The following is a 19,724-nucleotide window of genomic DNA, read 5'->3' as shown; positions in this document are numbered from 1 at the left end:
GGGTAGTGCTATGTTTCATGGCGAAACAAGAATATTCAATGCCATGCCACGCCCACACCATTGGACATAACTGCAATAGCTTGCCAGGTTCTTTAGATTGTACTGACCAATTTTGACGTCAATCGGGTTAAATCTGTAGGAGGAGTTTGTTAAATTACAACGCCTGTGAATGGTCCAAAATGTCCCAAAAATGTTCAATTCAAAATGGCGGCCTTCCGGTTGGGTTTAGGGTATGGCTGCAAGAGGCTTTTTTGTAGATCTGGACATGATGCATACCAAATTTGATACATCTAGGTGAAACGCACTGCAGGGGCTACTTCTTTGACACTTTATAGGGGGCGCTATTGAGCCATTTGCAAGGTTTTCTGACTTCCCAACTCGGAAATCCGACTTCAGTTGGGAGCGTTTTTCCGACTAAGAAATCAAAAATTCCAACTTCCTAATAACAAATGGAATGCACTATCAGTTACAGTTATGTTTACTTAGAATAAATATAAAGAGCAAACTGCGCAGGCCTTTGTCATCCCGTGTGAGTGCTGCTGAGCGATGATTGTAACGGCATGTCGCCTCCTCTCTCCCGCCCCAGGGCGTCGATGCAGTCTCAGCCCTCCTACGGCTCCTGCTCCCCAACTCACGGAAAAGTCAACAAGCTGCCCTCCGTCAGCCAGCTCATCAACCCCCAGCAGCGTAACACACTCACCCCATCCAGCATGGCTGGAGGCCTGACTGACAGTAAGTGTGCCCCTTTGTTTCTCTTCCTGTCTATCTCAGGCTATGTCCCCCCACTAGTCACCCCGTCCCCCCTGGGCTTATTGTAAACTTATAAAGACTGCATGTCCGGGCAGGCAGGAGGGGACCTGAACACCTCTCAGCCCCCACTCCCCACCTGACAGAAAGCTTCCTCCTCAAAAAGAATGTGATCCCTGTGAGACTCTCCCGCAGGACCTGTTATGATGCATTATGTGTCATGTTGAGAGTAACCTCTGCATGTCCCCCCCCCTCCATTCCCCCCATGTGTTTCATTTGACGTTACGTAATCTCTAAATCCCAGAGCAGTAAAAGAAAGCTCACAGTAGCTCCTTTTTGTCTCTGCAGTGACTCCCATGATGGGCACTCACATCCCCATGAACGACATGAGTTCACTGAGCCCCACACACGCACTGCAGCCACAGCTACCCATGGTGCCTTCCTCCCACTGTACTCCCCCTCCTCCATACCCAATGGACAGCAGCATCTCCAGGTACCTCGTCATACCACAGTGGATACATCTACAGTTCACTTAGAAATGCATCATCACAACAAACAACATACATAGTGAGCCACAGTTTCACCAAGACCTAGTGTAGTGCAGTAAAATATGAGTAAGATTAGAATAAAGTGCAATTTACTCTAACTAAAAGAATGATTGCAGTAAAGCACAGAAGAAAATTAAAAAACAATGTCTTTTTAAGAGACTTAAAGGGCTAGCCTGCCTCTGAGAAGGTGTTCCAGAGTCAAAGAGCCCGGAGTGCAGAGGCCCCATCTCCTTTTGCCTCGACCTGGGAAATTAGTGTGAATTTTACCTTCAAATGTTGGGGAGAGAGAGAGAGAGAGAGTACTGTACGTACATCCAAGAAATCTCTGTTCAGCGGTCTTGTCTGCTGGACCAAACAGGAGCATTATTTGAATGGCATATTAATGGCTTGAAAATATCCTGAAAATTTAGAAAAAAAAGTAGAATTTGCAATTTTATGCTTTCACCGTGTTTTTGTATTTGCTGTTGCTGTGCAACATTTCCATCAATCAGATCTTCATCAGGCACAGAATAGCACTAACAAACATCACATTATAGGCTACTGCACATACAGTACCAGTCAAAGGTTTGGACACACTTTCCCGAATGGGAAAGTGTGTCCAAACTTTTGACCTGTACTGTATCTTCAATGATAGCAACCATGCAGGCCTGGAATTGTACTTCAATGATTTGCCTCTATTATATACTTTGAATACATGTATTAATTTAGAATGAGGTTGCTGCCAGCACCCATTTTAAAGAAAAAATTTGAAGAAAAAAAGATTTTATTTGTCTATTCTTTTGGTAAACTTTCCAACATAACTTGAGTCTGAAACTTTGATAAAACCAGTAATGAAGCAGCTCTTGCAAAGTAGAATTTGTTGCTACGTGCCATTACCCAGAGAACCTTTAAACAGTGAGCAACAGTTAGATTGTTCCACCTGTTAAAGCTCCTCTCGTCCCTTCCTCCCACAGCTTCCTTATACGGTTGGGCTGCGCAGGCTGCTTGGACTACTTCACAGCACAGGGCCTAACCAACATCTACCAGATTGAGAACTATAACATGGAGGTGAGCCCTTGCCTATCCAACACGAGTCATTTGATGGGTTAGAGAGAAGAGTGGCTCCGCCTGCGAATACTAACGCTCCCCTGTGTAATGACCATTAGGACCTGTCCAGGATGAAGATCCCTGTTGAGTTCCAGCACATCATCTGGAAGGGCATCATGGAGCACCGACAGGCCATGGATTTTTCCCCACCTCCCCACATTGTGCGCACCACCAGCGGGGCCTCCACCGTCAGCATGGGCTCCTCCGAGGCCCGAGGCGAGCGCGTCATCGACGCCGTGCGCTTCACCCTGCGCCAGACCATCTCCTTCCCGCCACGCGACGAGTGGTCTGACTTCTCCTTCGACCTGGATTCTCGCCGCAACAAACAGCAGCGCATCAAGGAGGAGGGAGAGTAAGACAGCCTCCGTCTCGCTCTCAATGTTCCCATTTCTCATTTCACGCCCACTGTTGGAACATTTCTTTTGAAAACCTGGTATTAATGCAAATACTGCTGAAAACAAAATTCATATTCAAATGGGAGTGCACTTATTTTCTGTATTGTTCTGGTTCTCGTTATCGCCGAGGAGAAATACACGGTGTTGAGCAAAGGTGCATTTTATTATTTTCTAATTTCTTGAGAGCACTTAAGAAATGCTGAGGATTTCAAGTATGCTTTGAGTTTTTAAATGTTCATGATTCATTCCCATGTTAAAGCATGACTGGAAACTGGCATTAGAGGGCTTATTAGGGCTTCTATTTCTGCTATGGGCCATAGCAAAAGTGTATTTTAATAATTTTTTAATAGACTTTTAAGTTTTCACCATTATGGTTGTGCAAATTAGTCAAGTACACTAATTTTCATTTGTGGCAGAAGTCAGCATTGATTGTATACATTTCACACATTTCCTGTCAGAAGTATTATGTCAATTGATGGGCAATTTGTTTTTCTGCTGTAACTTCTATATTTTGCTTTTTTTATGTCTATTGTGAGACCAATGCATCACCTTTTTGTGTCAGTTTGTGAAGTATGTGTTTAAGTGACAGATGGTCATTCATTTGATGTAGCCATATAGAGGCCTAATAGTAAAATACTATGACTGATGTCCTTTTGTGTTTGTTCTTGTTTTACTGCTGTGCAAACATGGTTGTGATTGCATCAAAGAGCAGGTGTTTCCTCTTGCAGTGGATGGCTAGTATGTTTTTAAATCCCTGAACCATGTTTTGGTAAAAGGTTTATTTCATTTGTTAACTGGCCAAAACCTGATATAAATGTATATAAATTTGTATAGTTCTTTTTTGAAAGTCTCCCTAAAGAAAATGCATGATTTTCATCATGGAACAAAGTATACAGATGTGAATATTGCCTGGTAGCCTTACCATTAAGAACAATGTTTGTATTAATTCAAAGAAGTGCATACAGTATGTGCGTACTACACTAGCCCAATGTGTAACTTTGTCTCAAGTAGTCAGCATTACTAGAAAGCAGAAACGGTCTGCATTTTCATATTTTTGTACATCGTGTTGTAAATATGTTGCAATATACCAAGGGTATTTTGATATAAATCGGAAATAAATAACCATACTTGCTGTAATACTCTCTTGTTAAATTATTTGAAGTGTGGCTTCATTGAATGATTTCTTTTTTGCAGTTACAAAAACTATTGACATTGAAGTGTGAAATTACACATAAAAGATTACATTTTGATTCCAAGGGTCACATTTAGGAACTCAAAATATCAAATTCCAATATTACATTCCATATTAAAGTCATCTAAACTAACTTTGTGCTGATTTCAAGAAGCTGCCAATACTTCTAAAGCACTTTTGAGGGGAAAGCAATGTTCCTATACACCCAACAGCACGTAACTGTGACAATGACAGTGAAATGTAGACATTTGTATTTGCTCTTCCTTTAAGCTGACACTAGAGGGAGTAAAGAACCCACAGCCATGAAGTTTGCTGCTGCAAAGTCTCACAGCTTTTCTCTGTCAGCAACAAAAGCTGTAAGGTTGATACACAATGACATGAATCACATTTCATTTCTACCTTTATTTCTCCTGAGTGCCAAATGTCATAGACTTGTAACTCATCAATTCATCTAGTAACTGTGTATGTAGCTATTTACATAGAACATAGACATGAACACACAACTCATCCGACACACATTTGTGGGCTGAACAGACAGCAAACACTCAACTCATGGTTCACTTATGGTATTTACATTCACAGAAAAATAGTCACCTTTGTACATTCTGTTACATTTTATACAGACTGTGAGAAACAATGTGATCCATCTGTGTGGGAATCCTGGTGTGTGGCACAAAGTTACTCGACCTCAGCCAAGTGAGCAACCTCCACCTCCATGGTCTGAATCACTTCGGGTGCTTCCTCGAGCTTGGTGTCTGTGAGGGCCTGCTGTGCCAGGACGTAGTTCACGACCTGCATGATGCCCTGATCCGAGAGCGTCGCCAAGGAGCCGTCGCCCGCAGCCTGAGCGGCCTGCACCGCCTCCACAGCCTCCACCGTCTCCTCTGTGATCAGCACCGTCTCGATCTCCTCGGATGGCGGCTGCTGGGCTGGCCGGAGCTCAGGAGGCAGCTCCGACGCCAGGATGCTGACGGCGTGCTCAACCTGGGTGCCCTGGTTGTGGAACTGGAGGGTGTCCTTCTCCAGCATGATCTTCCCGGGGAGGTTGTCCCCATGATACTTGGCCATGTGTTTGCGTAGAGTGCGTGCGTCTATGTGGGCCTCCTGGCACATGGGGCACACATACGGCCGCTCTCCTGTGTGTGTGCGGACATGACGCTTGAGAGAACGGGCGTCAGCCCAGGCAACGCCACAAGTCAGACACTCAAATGGCTTCACTCCTAAAAGGAGAGAGAGAGATATAGAGAGAGAAAAGAAAAACTTCAAAAGCACTGTCAAAAACTAAACATATAAATGAGCATCCACACATGCTAACACAGGACCGCTCCAGGATTTAGACTGTTCCTGTCATGTTCGGAGCCTTAGGGCACGTTCAGACCAACTAAAGCGAGGGGTTGTGCAGCAGTGGGAGTGTCATTAAATGGCCCATTTCTGTGAAGTCCTGTTATGTTCACTGTAGCACAAGTATACTTTATATTTCACAATTTCATAGTATAGTATGTAGTAAAAACAAAAAGTCATAAAAAGTCATGTCAATAAAATGTCATAGCATAGTATGTCGAAACAAGTCAGAAAGGCATAGTATATCATGTCGAAAAAAGTCAGAAAGGGCCAAAAACAGCGCCACAGCCTAAATGCACTAACCCTATTCAAAATGAATGTAAAGACCTGTGTTTTTGCCGCCGTGTGTGTGAATGCACGCCTACCCTGGTGGTTGTTGACGTGGCGTCTGTACTCTCGAAGCTGAGTGAACTTCCTTCCACACTGCTCACACTCCCTCTCCAGGTTCTGCTTTACTCGGCCTTTCTTCCCGTGAGTGGCTTTGGTCACGTGCCTCCTGAACAGAGCCTTCTCAAAGAACTCCTTCCCGCACACATTACACCTGAGGACACACATCAAACATGATTCCAACACCCAAACTCTGATGTCCTGGCTATCATGTTAACAAGAGCACAAGGTGTACATCAGTTAGAGCTGCACGATATGAGGAAAATATAGTTCAGCCCTAACATCAGTTCTGTTAGACTTAGGGCAGTGTAATACATCAATATTATATCGATATCGTTATATCAGACTAGATATCATCTTTTGTACTAAATGTGTAATTGTTGTCTAGCTCTGTGTGTATTTTTATTTCTTCTTTTGAGCGGAGCTGCTTGGCAAACGCAAAATGAATTTCGGTGTGAACTGACAAAGTTGTACCATGCAATATGGCCTAAGTGTGCAATAAGGCTGCATTACTGTAAAGTGACGTAATCTTCTGAACCTACCAGACTGTTTTAGCTGTTCTATTATTTGCCTTTAACCACTTGGCCACATATATTATATCCACATATCTATAACCACATTATTGGTGATTATTTATCTAAAATCTAATTGTGAAGATATTTTGTTAGAGCACCAACTGTCCACTTACTTAAACGGCTCGGCCACACTGTGGGACTTGACGTGGGAGTACCAGTCCTTCTTCCAGCTGTAGCATTTCCCGCACACCTGGCACTGGAACGGCTTCAGGCCCATGTGCTTGTTCATGTGCTGCTGGAGATCTTTAGATTCATAGAACCTCTTATCACAGCTGCAGGTGAAATTAGTAAGTGCATTTAAATATTGTCTCAATGAATGCCTTACCCCATGGAACGTGAATCGTGTGTCATGAACAGTTACTCACTGAGCACAAGCAAATGGACGGACGTCGGGTTTGGGCAGGTGCTTCTTCAGGTGTTTGCTCAAAGCTGAGGCCCGATGGAAAGTTGCTCCACATGTGTTGCATAGGTACTTTGATTCACCTGTTAAAAGTATTTAATGGTTTATGGTGGAAAAAAGACAAATATCTGGTTGGCTTTACAGTCTTATCAGAGAAAAGGGTCAGTTTCCCCAACTTACAATGAATAGTTCCTCACGCTTTAGTGTTTGTCCTGCCATGCAGAAAGTTTTTAGCTTATCCGTATTTAAAGTTAGAAAGTAAGTTTAAAAGATATCCGTCTCTCACATTTCTACTTCCTGTGTGAATACAATGGAGGCATATGAATTTTGTTTGTTTTTTAAATAAAAAAATTCAGCAGCAACACCTCTTTCCAAAAACACTGTGCTCATGCAAGAAGCGCTTGTATTAGTTCTTAAATACGTACGAGCGGTTTCAGAGACCTAAACCATTCACCAGTGTTCTGGTTTCACTGACAGTCTGCCTGTTTGACTTAATCATAATACCTTAATCTGAATAAATGTGGTTTAAATGTGCTAAATAAATATTCTGTTTATCACATCATCATAATCATGACAATTTACTTAGACGTTTAACAATATATACTGTATATTTTTAACTTATTGGCATATTTTGGCCTGGTAACGTCTACCGTTCAGTTCTCAGTCTGAAAGCTGCCTCGGGGTCTTTACTGTCCACGGGAACACTGTGTACCCGACAGTGGAACATCACCTGCTGTGTAATATTCACTCGGCCATCTCTGTGACCGACACGTCGACTTGACTGCCCCCATCGGACCACTTTGTTCAGCAACATGTTAAATGAATTGGTCTCTCTTTATTTCTGTCACACTACAGCGCTGCTCTGATGTCATGTTGTTGGCAGCTGGACTTCTTAATTGAAATAATTTTATCTCAAAACAAACAAACTAAAACAACATGCTGCATGGCTATTAGGGGTGTCACGATTCTCCAAATCCACGATTCAATTTGACTTTCGATTCGCAGAGGGGTACTTTGCAACAACAATTTAAGTTTCTCAGAGTTTACGAGGTGCAATGGAATGCATCATTTGTTTAAAAAGGTGCACATGAATGCGCCATGGAGTCTCGTTAGAGCCCACATGCTTTACCTTCGTTGTCTGTTTCCATAACTCACTCACAGGGAAGGCAAATAGTTGCCACACTGGTGACTTCAGGGAAGCAGGAGGATTTTCCAGTTCTGTTGTTTTTCCGTCATCTCTTACTCCGACAGTGGCCATGGTGTCTTGAAACGTGCAGCTGCAGCTAGCGTTACTGTCTTGATGCATGCAACCAGCCGGTAAGCTACGCTGTGTCTGTTTTTTTTTTTCTTTGGACGTGCGCAAAAAGGCGGGTGTGGAGAGAGAAAAATACCGGGGGAATCGCCAATCCTGCTCTTGATTTCTATAGTGAAATTCAAAACCTCTTTTCAATTTAAAATAGAAATCGTGACAACCCTAATGGCTAATACAAAAAACATTTGTTTTGTAATTAGGGTGAACTGGACCTCGAGCACAGTCTGCACTGACCTGTATGGATGCTGGTGTGCTCCTCCATGCTCCGCTTGCTCACAAACATCTTCTTACAGTATGTACACTGGAACTGTTTGGTGACGTCGTGCAGCGCTCTATGCATCTTCAGGCTGTGTTTGTGGGCGAACGTCTTGCCGCAGACTTTGCATGTGTGAGGCCGCACGCCTGTGTGATTCAGCATGTGGATCCGCAGAGAGTAGAGCTTCGGCAAAGTCTTCCCGCAGATGTCGCACACAAACTCTCTTTTGGTGTGTGGCGACAAGTTCTTCTCTTCCAAGTCGCTTTCCACCTTGCCCTCAGAGCTCTGTTCTACTGGGGGTTTGGTGATGGGCGCTCGCTGGCTGCTCTGCTGCTTGTGTCGGGCCAGGTGGGCGCGGAGTGAGGCGGCGTACTGGAACTCCTTACTACACAGCTACACGGACACAGACACATTTTTACTATATACCATTACCTAGATTAAACACATACTTGCAAAACTCTATGTGGTACCTGTGGAGTGAAAATGTAAGAAATAAGCAGTAAAAACAAACAAAGAAAGACGATTAAAAGACAAAATAAGTGCTAAAAGGATTAGTCGTTAATCTATTAGTTGCAGTGTTGTGATAGTGGTCATTTAGGAGGGGAAAATGCTAAACATTTGCCGTTTCCAGCTTCAAAAATGTGACAATTTGCTACCTTCTGTGTTTCTGGGTTTTGGACAAACAAAAAGACCTTGGAAAGACTTATCAATGAAATCAATAAATCATAAAAATCAAAGAGAGATGGGTTCCCTGGTGGCCTAGGGGTTAACTCAATGTTCCAGGTTTCAATCCAGCCAGCAACCTTTGTTGAAACTCATTTCCTATCCCTCTCTCCCCTAAATTTGTGTCATCTCTCTACTGTAATCTCTCTAATAAAGGCATAAAATGCCACACACAAAAAGAAAAATGTAACTAAACGTTACATGATTGATGGAACACTAAAACTTACACTGCACTTGTATCCACGAGATTTCTCGTGTTTTAATGTGTGCATAATGAGAGCGTAGCGTCGTTGGAAGGACATGCCACACTCGGAGCATGTGTGCTCTCCGTCGACGGTGCTCCCTGCCGGGGTTAGTTCCTGCTGAGTTTCGGCCTCAGGCTCTGCAACCTTCGGCCCAGCCTTGTCTGTGCCGAGCTCTCCTGTCGCCAGGCTCTCCGCTGTGCTGGCCTCTGGGTCAGCCCCCGACTCAGACACAGACTGTCCTTCGCCTGGAGTCTCCACTGGCTGCTTTGGTGGTCTCCCCCTCTTACCTGGCCTCGGAGCCACCTAAAAACACATTAACTATTCACTATTAAGAGAACGTGATAGAAAAAAACAAACAATAAGATGCCCTTACGTAAATCTTCATTCGGACTAACTGTTTTTTCTTTTCAGAGAATCAAAATGTGCAATTCCTTACCTACTGAACTCAAACTGGATCCTGACTGGGATCATTTTAAACTCAAACTGTTTCTGAAGAGGCAGCAGCCATGTAGTCATGAATGATCTGGTTTCCTGTTTTATGGTGCTTTTAGTCTGTGTCTTTTTCTGTCTGTATTTTCTTGATGAGTTCTGCATCTAAATGTATGTATTTTTGAGTTTGTGTTTTGTTCTTGTCTTTTATGTATTTATTGTTGAGTTTTATGTATTTTAAAGGCCCGTCTAGGGATGGGCATTGCAAATTAGCTTAGACTATAAATGCTGTGTTGTGTGTCATAGGTTTATGCTACATACTTGTCCCTATACAAATAAACATTAAAGAAATAATAAAGGTGTACCTTAGGGGTGGCAGCACGCGGAGGGGTTGTACCCTTCTTCCCCTCCTCTTCATCCTCCAGCCCCATATGTAAACGTGCATAACCGCCCTCGGCAATAGAGCGCTGCCTGAGTCGTCTTCTGTTAGGGTCATCTGACATCATCTCTTGCTTGTCTCCGTGGCTTTCATCAGCAGAGGGATCCTCCTCGTCCAGGGGCACAAACTCATCTACCTCCACGTCCTTCTTCACCTTGGCTGGACGCCCTCGCTTACGTTTCTGGGGTGTGGGTGCTGATTCTCCCGTCTCCTGAGGCGACGCCACTGCTTCAGAGGCGGCGGCTGCGGATGCCAGTTCGACGACCTCTGACGGGCTCACTTTGCCTGGGTCCACGTTTATAACAAAGGCTCCCGCTTCCGCAGCCTGTGGCTGCTCCATCGCCAGGCAGGCTGACACCACAGCGAGAGAGTCGCTGGCTCCCGCCTGTCCACTGTGGGTGACCACAGTCATGGTCTCCCCCTCCATTCCTTCTGCGCTGCGGGAGATGAGAGTAACGGTTTCTCCTGGCTCAGCCTGTCCACTGTGAGTGATCAGAGTCACGGTTTCATTTTGTCCAGCCTCCCCATGATGCACTGTGTCTCCCTCTATGGCTTCAGCGATGACTGTCATCGGCTGCTGGATGTAGGCCTCCTCAGTGGGTGCAACAAAAGCTAAGGGCTCGCCTGTCACGGCGACGCCACTCTGGGTGACCACCGCCCTGCCGTCGCTCTCTATGGTGACCACGTAGGCACCAGATTCTCCCTTAAAGTCCTCCGGAGCAGCCGGTTGGCTCGACACCACAGTGTGCACGTCTCCTCTTTGATACACCGTCAGCTTCTGTTCCTCCACCTGCTTATGCACAGACTCGCATATCTGCAGCACCTCGGTCATCAGCAAATGCCGAGCTAGGTTGGCAATATCTGCCATGACGCAGAAATTGAACGTTAGTGTGGAAGTGTACGCAAAATCCAGCAGCGGGAGGAAGCTGGCTTTGGTGAAACCTGGAGAGAGAGAGAGAGAGAGAGAGAGAGAGAGAGAGAGAGAGAGAGAGAGAAGTATGAATGTTAAAACTGAGCAACTATGATAAAGTTTTCTGATCAGAAAACAACACAATTAAAATCTCACCGGAGAGGTCAACCACAGCTTCATGTGTGGAGGCAGCGCCCTTCTCAAAAAAGAGCTCGTTGAAGTATTCACTGCATGCTGCCAGGACAGCTTTGTGTGCACGGTACTCCTCTCCTTCGATCAGCAGGGTGATGTCACAGAATTGATTGCTGATGCGCTGCTGGTTGAGTTTGTCCAACATTGTTTGGCTGTGTTTGGGCAGGAACTGATTCACCTCCCCCTTGCTGTCCACCTGGAAATAGCACACACAATACACACCAATAAAAATCTCCATTAACATAGGACTAAATTATAGGGCAAACATTTGGGCTGCACAATACATCAATATCAACTGACGCAATAAACACATTGCGAAAGGCACTCAGAGATTTTTTGTGTTAGTTGAAAGAAAATATCAGTAGAAAAATGCATTTTATAATGTAACTGTCATTGTCATTCTTTTTTGGAAATGATTGCCCTTCATTTGTTTTAAATTCAACATGCAATTTGTTGCATTTTAGCAGAATACTGAAAGAAGCAGAACTGAGAACACTTTAATATCTTGTTGTATATCGCAAGTAATATCATTATCACAACATTCAAAAACATTATCGCATATTTTCCTCATATCGTGCAGCACTATTGCACATTTGTATTTATCAGGACTGAAACAAAAAAAAACTGTGAAACATACAAAGACCAGTTCGTGCTTGGCCAACTTGGATCTCAGTTGAAAAGATGAGTCAGTGAAGACCAAACTATCATCTCCCTCTTCTTCCTCCCCTTCCTCATCCTCGTCACCATTGGCGCTGGCAGCCGCCCTGCGTTTCCCTGGCCGGGAGAACAGTCGAGGCCCGGAGCCGTCATCAGCACTGCGCCTGCTCTGACACTGAGCACACTCTCTGATGTGGTCTTTGACATGTTTCAGGATACCTGAGGGCCACAGAGGACACGTCCCTCACAGTTACACAACACCATCATTTTAAACTCCTCCAATCAAAACTATCAACTATTCTCATTATCCATTATATGACAATTATGTGCTCATCACAATTGCCCAGGAAGCAAGGTGACATCTTTATATTGTTTGTTTTTTCTGATAAACACCAAGGAAAGCATATTCAATTTACCATTATAGGAGACTAAGAAAATGTGAAAAAATATTGACATATGAGGCACTGGAACTAATGTTTTAACATGTTTGCTTAAATATAATATTGCCCTAAGTAGATTGTTTTGTATTTATTTTTGCTTCGTGACAGAAATAGTGTAGAAATGAGTACTGTTAAAAAAAGTCTGAGTGGTGCAAACACGTACAATCAGATAGTTACTGGGTTAGTTAGTTAGCTAGTTAAGAAATTCAATAGTATTTAGCAACTTCCCGTCCGTTTCTTGGTCTTTATATTCATTCTCAATACTGGAGAAGCAGTGGCAGCAAAAACTGTCCTGTCCTGTTAGTAGTGTCCTGAGGACTGTCCTTTGACTCCCATGACTGTCCCGGGACAGTCAGACATTGTCCTGTGACTCCCATGATAATCACAGGACAGTGTACAGGACAGTGTCTGACTGTCTGTCCCGGGACAGTCATGGGAGTCAAAGGACAGTGTCTGGGAGTGCCGGGACACTCCTCAGGACACTACTAACAGGACAGGGCCGTTTTTGCTGCCACTGCTGCTGGAATACAAATAAAGGTAAAAGAATAGAGTAACGAAAAGCATAGCACTTTAACTAACCACTAGATGGAAACAGAGGTTAACTCTGTGTATGGATGTGACGGGTGGCGTATTTCTCTTTGAACAAGCTCATGTTTACACCGGTTGTGCGGCTGATTTAATCCCCTCACAGTGATTCTATCTGCACTTAGGTATCTTACCTCTCCACCAGTACTTCTGAGAGATGGTCTCCCAGGTAAGCTGCTGGTTGAGGTGCTCCCCTCCTTCCATGATGATGTGCGCCTCGTTGATAAGTTCCTTCCTCCGGCCGTCCTGCAGCACCACCTCCAGCTCTGTGAAGTCATTCTGGCCCTTCAGTCGACGCTGATAAAACAAAGTCCCGTTTCGCACAACGTAGCAGGTAGCCGCTTTGCGTATTTTTCTCTTGGTGTTGCCAGGCGTCCCCGGCGCATATGGCTCCCGTTCATCAGTCAGATAGCGTATGATGGCCAAGTAGCTTTCCTCGGACGACATGGCTCAGCTGACCCGCGCTTTCCACGCTCAATTGTGGATTTATCTGAAGAGGAGGGCCCTCTTCGGCTTGTAAATGTGTGATATAAATTTTATACGGCGCTCAGATAGTAGATAACGTGAAATAGAGATTCCACAACAACATTTCAAATTGTTTTCCTAAAGGTGGAACTGCAGTTCGTAACCGTCAGGGTAGACTTGCCCGAACAGACAAAATGGCTGCTGCACAACCGGAACTTGCGTCAGCAATGGTGGAAGCACGTCGTGGACATTATCCACCACAAGAGGGAGCGATGTGCAAACTTATAACACCAGAGAAAGACATCAGTCTCATCATCACAGTTTTATTTTTTCATTTATATGTTCATTTAAGTATCATTGCTAGGTTTTCCTCCTTATTTCTAATAGCTATGTTTCTTATGTTTATAGTAATTAAGAACTAAGGAAATGACATACTTTGTGGTGCCTGTTGCCTTGGTTAAAACATTGTTTCATTTCAGTCCCAAGCTGTGATAACTAGTGTCCTTTATTGTGCTTTAACAGTGTATGCTTGCACTCATACTAACTGTACATGTTTATCTGACCAGACTGATTCCAGTTAAGATTGAGTCTTTCAAAGGCTTAAGCCTCCTACCAACAATGTACACATATAAGAAAGTGTGGGACAACTTTTTGATATAAATGTGCTTCACCCAGGACTTCTCTATAAACCTTAGATTTAAAAAACAAATACCCAAAGCTTAGATAAAGCATCAAAAATATTCAGTATGATTCTATGCAGAGTCAGTTTGGAGCCAAGCAGAGCGAGATGGCCAGCACTGAGCTCTTGTGTGGGTCCTTTGAGTCAACGGTAGGTTCACTTTAGTTGAAAGTTGTAATGCAGAAGCTTATATAGATATCACTTGGATCCCCAAAACCTTTACTCAGACTCTCCTTTTCACTGTCCAAGTTCAAATCCGAGGATGATCTTGCCCCAGCTGTGAACAGTTTACCTCTCACTGTCAGGTTTTCCCTCACTGTTGGCATTTAAAATCTTCTCTACAGACCATTTTTTCAATTGACTTTTCAGTCTACATAAACATTTGCTGTTTTAAAATGTGCATTGTTAAATAAATTTGGCATTACTTGATTGGCATTACTCTTGTGAGTAAAGTCAGATGAGGTTTTGATTAATTTCCTGTATGAAAGTATTTTTTGTGTGATATTAGTCAATATGAAAGCAGATTACTTACATTATAGGCCTGTGGGCTATGCCAAAGACCACATTTTCCCTTGCTGTGTGTTTTAATTTTTTGTGTTCAGAATCTCACGTACACATATTTCAATTTTTCAGATTCTATGACAAACCATATACTTATTCTTTTGCTTATTCAAGTATAGAGGTTAAGAGATGAGATAAACAAACAGATATACAAATGAATCAACAAAAATAACACCATAATAACAAAACTATAAATAAAACAGGGAGAAATCACTTTCAATATAATGAAGAAATATAGTCAGGCCATTCATCTGAGACATAGTTGTACCACTCCTGCCAGTGTTCAAGAAATGTTTCCATTTTTCGGTTAACATGAGCTATAATCCGTTCCATTCTGTAGATTTCTGTTATAATATCTCTCCATGAAGTAATTGTTGGACATTCTGGTAGTAGCCATTTTCTGGTAATAGCCTTTTTACTGGCCACCAGCATTGCATTTATCAAGTGTTTATTCCCTTTCAGCCAACTTTGAGGTATATTTCCAAGATACAGAGTCTTAAAGTCCAAAGAAATGTCCTCACGGAATATGACCTTATACTATTTTTCCAGTTAAACTCTCGCCAGCTCCTTACGGTATGTTTTTAGAAACATAAAATAACTCCTTCAGCATTAATATTTGGCTTTGAGTTTTACATAATCAGCTTGACAGAAGTGTTGATAAGCTAACCTTCTCAATGCAGGAGATAAGTCATACATCTGTGTCTACTGTACACAACACATTCCACATTAGCTTCAGTTATGGGACAAACCTCCTGAGTGTCATTTATCACCTCCTGTCTTTAGATAAAAGTCTCTCCAACAGGCCAGCTGACTGAGATTTGTAAGAAATTAGATGAAAGAGAGAGGTTACTTTTTTCCAAATGAGATCGTAGTTTACACTTTGAGAAAAACAGAGTCTTAAAATCGGAAAAGCTGAAACCAGTGAAAGTCTGACTTGGTAGCATTAATGCACTTTAAGAGAACAGGCTGTTCAGACAGCTCAGAAGCCTTCATTGTCAGTTTCAAGTTTCTTTTTTTTTTCCATCTCTTAAAATAAAATGAGTGGAGTGTGAAACATCCCCAGTTCTTCCATCTCTTAGTCACACACACAGATGTCCCACATGAACTGAAAGAAACGCTGCATTTCAATCCTCTGTTCTTGCATCCTCAGAAATGTAGCTCAGCGTAAATTCTTTCAGGGAGACTTCCATAACTTTATCACTTCTCTCCTAAACTGATCAGCTGTTTTCGAGGGAGTCACTTTTCAGTTAAACCAAACAGAATCGGCCATGTATTTCACAAGCCAATCACAGCATGACATCCATGTTTTAAAACATATATACGATTTATACGATGGAGTCTAATCTCCAAAGACTATGTACAATTCATATTTTGCATATGTAACTTACAAATAAATCTTGCATATCTGCAACGAAGTCTCTCCTGATTGAATTGCACTGACAGGCCTTAGTGTGGCACTACAGCCCTGGTAGAACTCTCTGTACATCGCACATAGTAGTTTCAATACCACTGCTTTGTTTTTTCTGAGGGGAGGGAGCGACACACAATGTGTTGTTCATCCATGTGTCACATACCAAACCTGACATCAAACACTGGTCAGTATTAGTAATGTGTCTCACCACTGCATTCCAGCATTCAGAGTTACACTGACTGCACCAAGGGCAAATGACAGTTGCAGCTCAAGTGATGTATTTGTTACTGCTGCCCTGCCAAGGACTTTTGGAGGTGAAATAATGAATCCCTGTTTTCCTGGTAACAAAATTCCCAGGTAACAAAATAGTCTGAAAGCTGGAATATGTGGAAATAGCTACTCTAGTGCACTCCAGTGGTGGAAGAAGTATTCAGAGCCTCTACTTCAGTAAAAGTACAAATACCCCACTGTAAAAATACTCTGTAACATGTAAAAGTCCTGTTGTTACCTAAGTAAAAGTATGTCAGGTATCATCAGGAAAATTTACTTAAAGTATTACAAGTAAAAGTACTCAATGCAGAATAAGCCTCACATTTTAGAAAATAGAAACGATCAAAACAGTTCTGTCAATCAACTAAGTGTGTAATGGTCTGATCATCTCAGCTGGACTTGTAGGTCGTTATATTGTTGGGTAGTTTAGTTTATTATAAAACATCATATTCTATAAACTACATGTGTTTTGTGTGCAAAAATCTTAATGTGTAAAGTAACTAGTAACTAAAGCTGTCAGATGAATGTAGTGGAGTAAAAAGTACAATATTTCTCTCTGAAATGTAGCGGAGTAGAAGTAGAAAGTGGCATGAAAACAAAAGACTCATAGCCTAGAAATCTAGAAGCACCCTAGCGGCAGCAAATATCATTTGCAGCCAGGGTCGTCTAGCAACTCTCCATTGGCTTCCGAGCTGGAAAAACCAAATTCTGGTCAGGCCAATCACGTCGTGTATAGACTAGAGTCAGTGGGCGGGCTTAATATAATGACAGCAGAGTTGCGACGGTTCCGCGTGAATTCCCTACTACTTGAAAACAAAGAAGATGGCTGCTGCTGCTGGCAAACAGCGGTCTTTGGAATCGGCTTTGGCCACGACTCTGGAAGACTTGGAGTTAACACTGAAGTCATTCTTAAAAAAGGAAGATGTGTTCACAGTTTTGCCGACCGGATATGGCAAAAGTTTAATCTATCAACTAGTATTGCTCTGATTGGCTATGAGTGCAGAGGGAATTTGAAAGACAACCGTTTATCCCGCCCCTCGGATTGAGCCCTGCCAATGGTGAGTTCCCAGACCCAACATCTTGATGTGGGTCTGGCTTGTCAGGCTAAAAGACTCAAGTAAAGTACAAGTACCTCAAATTTGTACTTAAGTACAGTACTCGAGTAAATGTACTTAGTTACATTCCACCACTGGTGCACTCATATACATTGTGTCAGTGTCGGACACATTTCCACCTGTTGGCATGTCTTTGAAGCCAACATCTCTTGCTGCTCTTTGCTGCTTCAGAATCTGCCTTTGTGGCCTAAACTACACCCTGACCACAAACATCCCTGACTCACTGAACTGGTGCATGGCTACAGACCCACAGCCCTGTCTTCACTGAACCTGTAACTCTCTTTTCACTCTCTGCTGCAACAAAACATCTAAGAGTCTAAGCCTTTTTATTGTAGGGCTGCAACTAACAATTCATTTCATTGTCGATTGATCTGTCGATAATTTTTCTTGATTAATCTATTAGTTGTTTACGTAAAATGATCATCAGGACGTCAAGAATTTGACATCCTCAAATGTCTTGTTTTGTCCACAACTCAAAGATATTCAGTTTACTGTCAGAGAAGTGAAGAAACTAGAAAATATTCATATTTAAGAAGCTGGAATCAGAGATGTTTTACTTTTTTTAAATAAAAAAAAAGGACTCAAAACGATTAATCGATTATCAAAATAGTTGGCGATTATTTTGATAGTTGACAACTAATTGATTAATTGATTCATCTTTGCAGCTCTACTTCATTGCACATACAAAGAAAAATCAGTGGACTATGATTATGATTATTTCAGGTCTTTTGTTATTGCCGTCTTGTTTAACTTTCCATACACAGCTGATTTGGTGTATTTGGTTCCCCCTCCTATGAGGCGGATATTTAATATGTTTATTCTCAGTTGCTGTTGGCAGATACCTAAACACGTGTCGCTGAGTGTTTAGATGAGCGCTGCATGGGAAAGAAGTCATTTGCATCCTGTCAGTGTGTTTCTGTGTAAAAAGACATTAGTTTGCTCGATCCAGACATCTGCTGAGATTTAACAGAACATCACAGGTTACTTGAATGTTAAATCTAATCCGTGATGCCTTCACATTCAAACTTCTTTCCAACAAAGCCACCTCTGTTCAGTTTCTCCGTGACACCACACAGCTTGATAGCTGTGCTGCACATCATGTCACTTCCTTCTATTGAGGTATTTGCTCAAGTGTTCATTTCCTCCTCTCTAGCGGTGTCGTTTGGTTTCAATCAGGTTTTCTGGTATGGAGACAAAGGCATTCGTGACTCAAAACAGGAAGGCTGGTGTCTGATGGTGTGTAAAAAAACACACACACACACACGCACTCAGCATTGAAATGTGCTCTTCCGTCAAGGGTTTCAAGTGTATGCAAAGAGGAGGGAAATCCAAGGCGCACAGAGTTCTGCTATAAGAAAGGCTTCAAGCTTGAAGGAGTTAGGGCTGGGCAATATATCTAGTATTTCCCCTTTACTGTACAGACCACGGGCCACAGTCCAATATATGGTATGGTAAACCTCACGTGGTGCACAGATGTTCTAATGTTTTCCTTCTCTATCCGTGACATTAGAGAGTAAACAGCCCGTGGCGTTGCAGACCAGAGAAATAGTAGTGATCAGTGCCCCTATTACCCACATGGTTGGCCATTTGGTTGTATATTTGCTGTTGAATCTTTTTCCACTCTCAGTTGAAGCAAGCCAGTATTGACTGTACACACAAAAGAGTTCATGAACAAATCATCTTCTGTTTAACCTAAAACCAGAGTTTTGAATATGAAATGATCAGGATCACCTAGGCGTTGTGGAGTCGAGATCATTTTAACTGTCCTGATATAAAAAGCCTCTATTTGTTAATGTAGACTCCATAACACTGAGCATGTTTTACTTAAAACCCTTACTGAAAAGAACAGGACTAGGCTATTGTATTTGTCTTTGATTAGGATACCTTTTGGACAGGCTAGCTGTTAGCTATTTCCAGACTTTATGCTGAGCTAAGCTAACTGGCTGCTGGTAGTCTTAAATTTCACACAGAGATGTGATTGGTATCAATCTTCTCATCTAACTCTCTCTAAGAAGACAAATAAGCATATTTACCAAACTGTATAACTTTTGCTTTGACTAAAGAAAGTTTTTATTGACTGCAAAATGCACTTCAGAACATGATGTGTATGGAAGAGTAACTAGGAAACCTAGTTAAAAGAAAAGACTAAACAGTTCAAATGATAAGCTAAATTAATGGAGAAACGGTTAAAATAGCTTAAAGTTGAATAGTTAGCTAACGGTTGAAATAGTTAGCTAAAAGTATTGGCTTAAAGTAACATAAGGATAAATGGTTATAACATTCAGCGTCACTCCAAGTAGTAGTAGTCTAGAACGATTATAAACCAATCTAAATATACAGTTTAATTGTATGAAATAATATCCA

At 42.4% G+C, this 19,724-nt stretch overlaps 2 protein-coding genes across 7 annotated transcripts in view; one reads left to right on the top strand and one right to left on the bottom strand.

The window, feature by feature from the left end:
* Positions 1–3,913, top strand: part of tp63 (tumor protein p63) — a 39,102-nt gene extending 35,189 nt beyond the window's left edge. For 5 of the 6 annotated variants that reach the window (XM_031311774.1, XM_031311775.1, XM_031311776.1 and 2 more), the window contains 4 exons: positions 587–732; positions 1,096–1,240; positions 2,249–2,342; positions 2,441–3,913. In XM_031311774.1, the coding sequence (XP_031167634.1) occupies positions 587–732; positions 1,096–1,240; positions 2,249–2,342; positions 2,441–2,737 (682 nt within the window). In that variant the 3' untranslated portion in view covers positions 2,738–3,913. The remainder of the gene's footprint in view (positions 1–586; positions 733–1,095; positions 1,241–2,248; positions 2,343–2,440) is intronic. The other variant, XM_031311779.2, reaches the window with a different exon arrangement.
* A 443-nt stretch (positions 3,914–4,356) lies between these two features.
* Positions 4,357–13,514, bottom strand: zbtb11 (zinc finger and BTB domain containing 11). The gene is made up of 10 exons (XM_031311761.2): positions 12,994–13,514; positions 11,815–12,053; positions 11,142–11,373; positions 10,002–11,017; positions 9,190–9,510; positions 8,218–8,632; positions 6,637–6,754; positions 6,385–6,543; positions 5,675–5,850; positions 4,357–5,188 (listed from the first exon to the last, which is right to left on the bottom strand). The coding sequence occupies exons 1-10, from the start codon at positions 13,304–13,306 to the stop codon at positions 4,647–4,649; spliced, it is 3,531 nt and encodes a 1,176-aa protein (XP_031167621.2). The 5' UTR covers positions 13,307–13,514; the 3' UTR covers positions 4,357–4,646.
* Between the last annotated feature and the right edge of the window lie 6,210 nt (positions 13,515–19,724).

This window comes from Sander lucioperca, chromosome 11, assembly GCF_008315115.2.
Source record: "Sander lucioperca isolate FBNREF2018 chromosome 11, SLUC_FBN_1.2, whole genome shotgun sequence".
In the NCBI taxonomy this organism is placed as follows: Eukaryota; Metazoa; Chordata; class Actinopteri; order Perciformes; family Percidae; genus Sander; species Sander lucioperca.
This window is presented reverse-complemented; position numbering and strand designations above follow the sequence as displayed.

Bases quoted from the DNA above. Each gene is read 5' to 3' on its own strand.
- zbtb11 (XM_031311761.2), bottom strand. From the start codon at position 13,306: ATGTCGTCCGAGGAAAGCTACTTGGCCATCATACGCTATCTGACTGAT. The intron at 11,018-11,141 runs GTGAGATTTTAA...CTCTCTCTCCAG, and splicing joins AGCTGTGGTTGACCTCTCCG to GTTTCACCAAAGCCAGCTTC. The intron at 9,511-10,001 runs GTACACCTTTAT...ATGTGTTTTTAG, and splicing joins CGCGTGCTGCCACCCCTAAG to GTGGCTCCGAGGCCAGGTAA.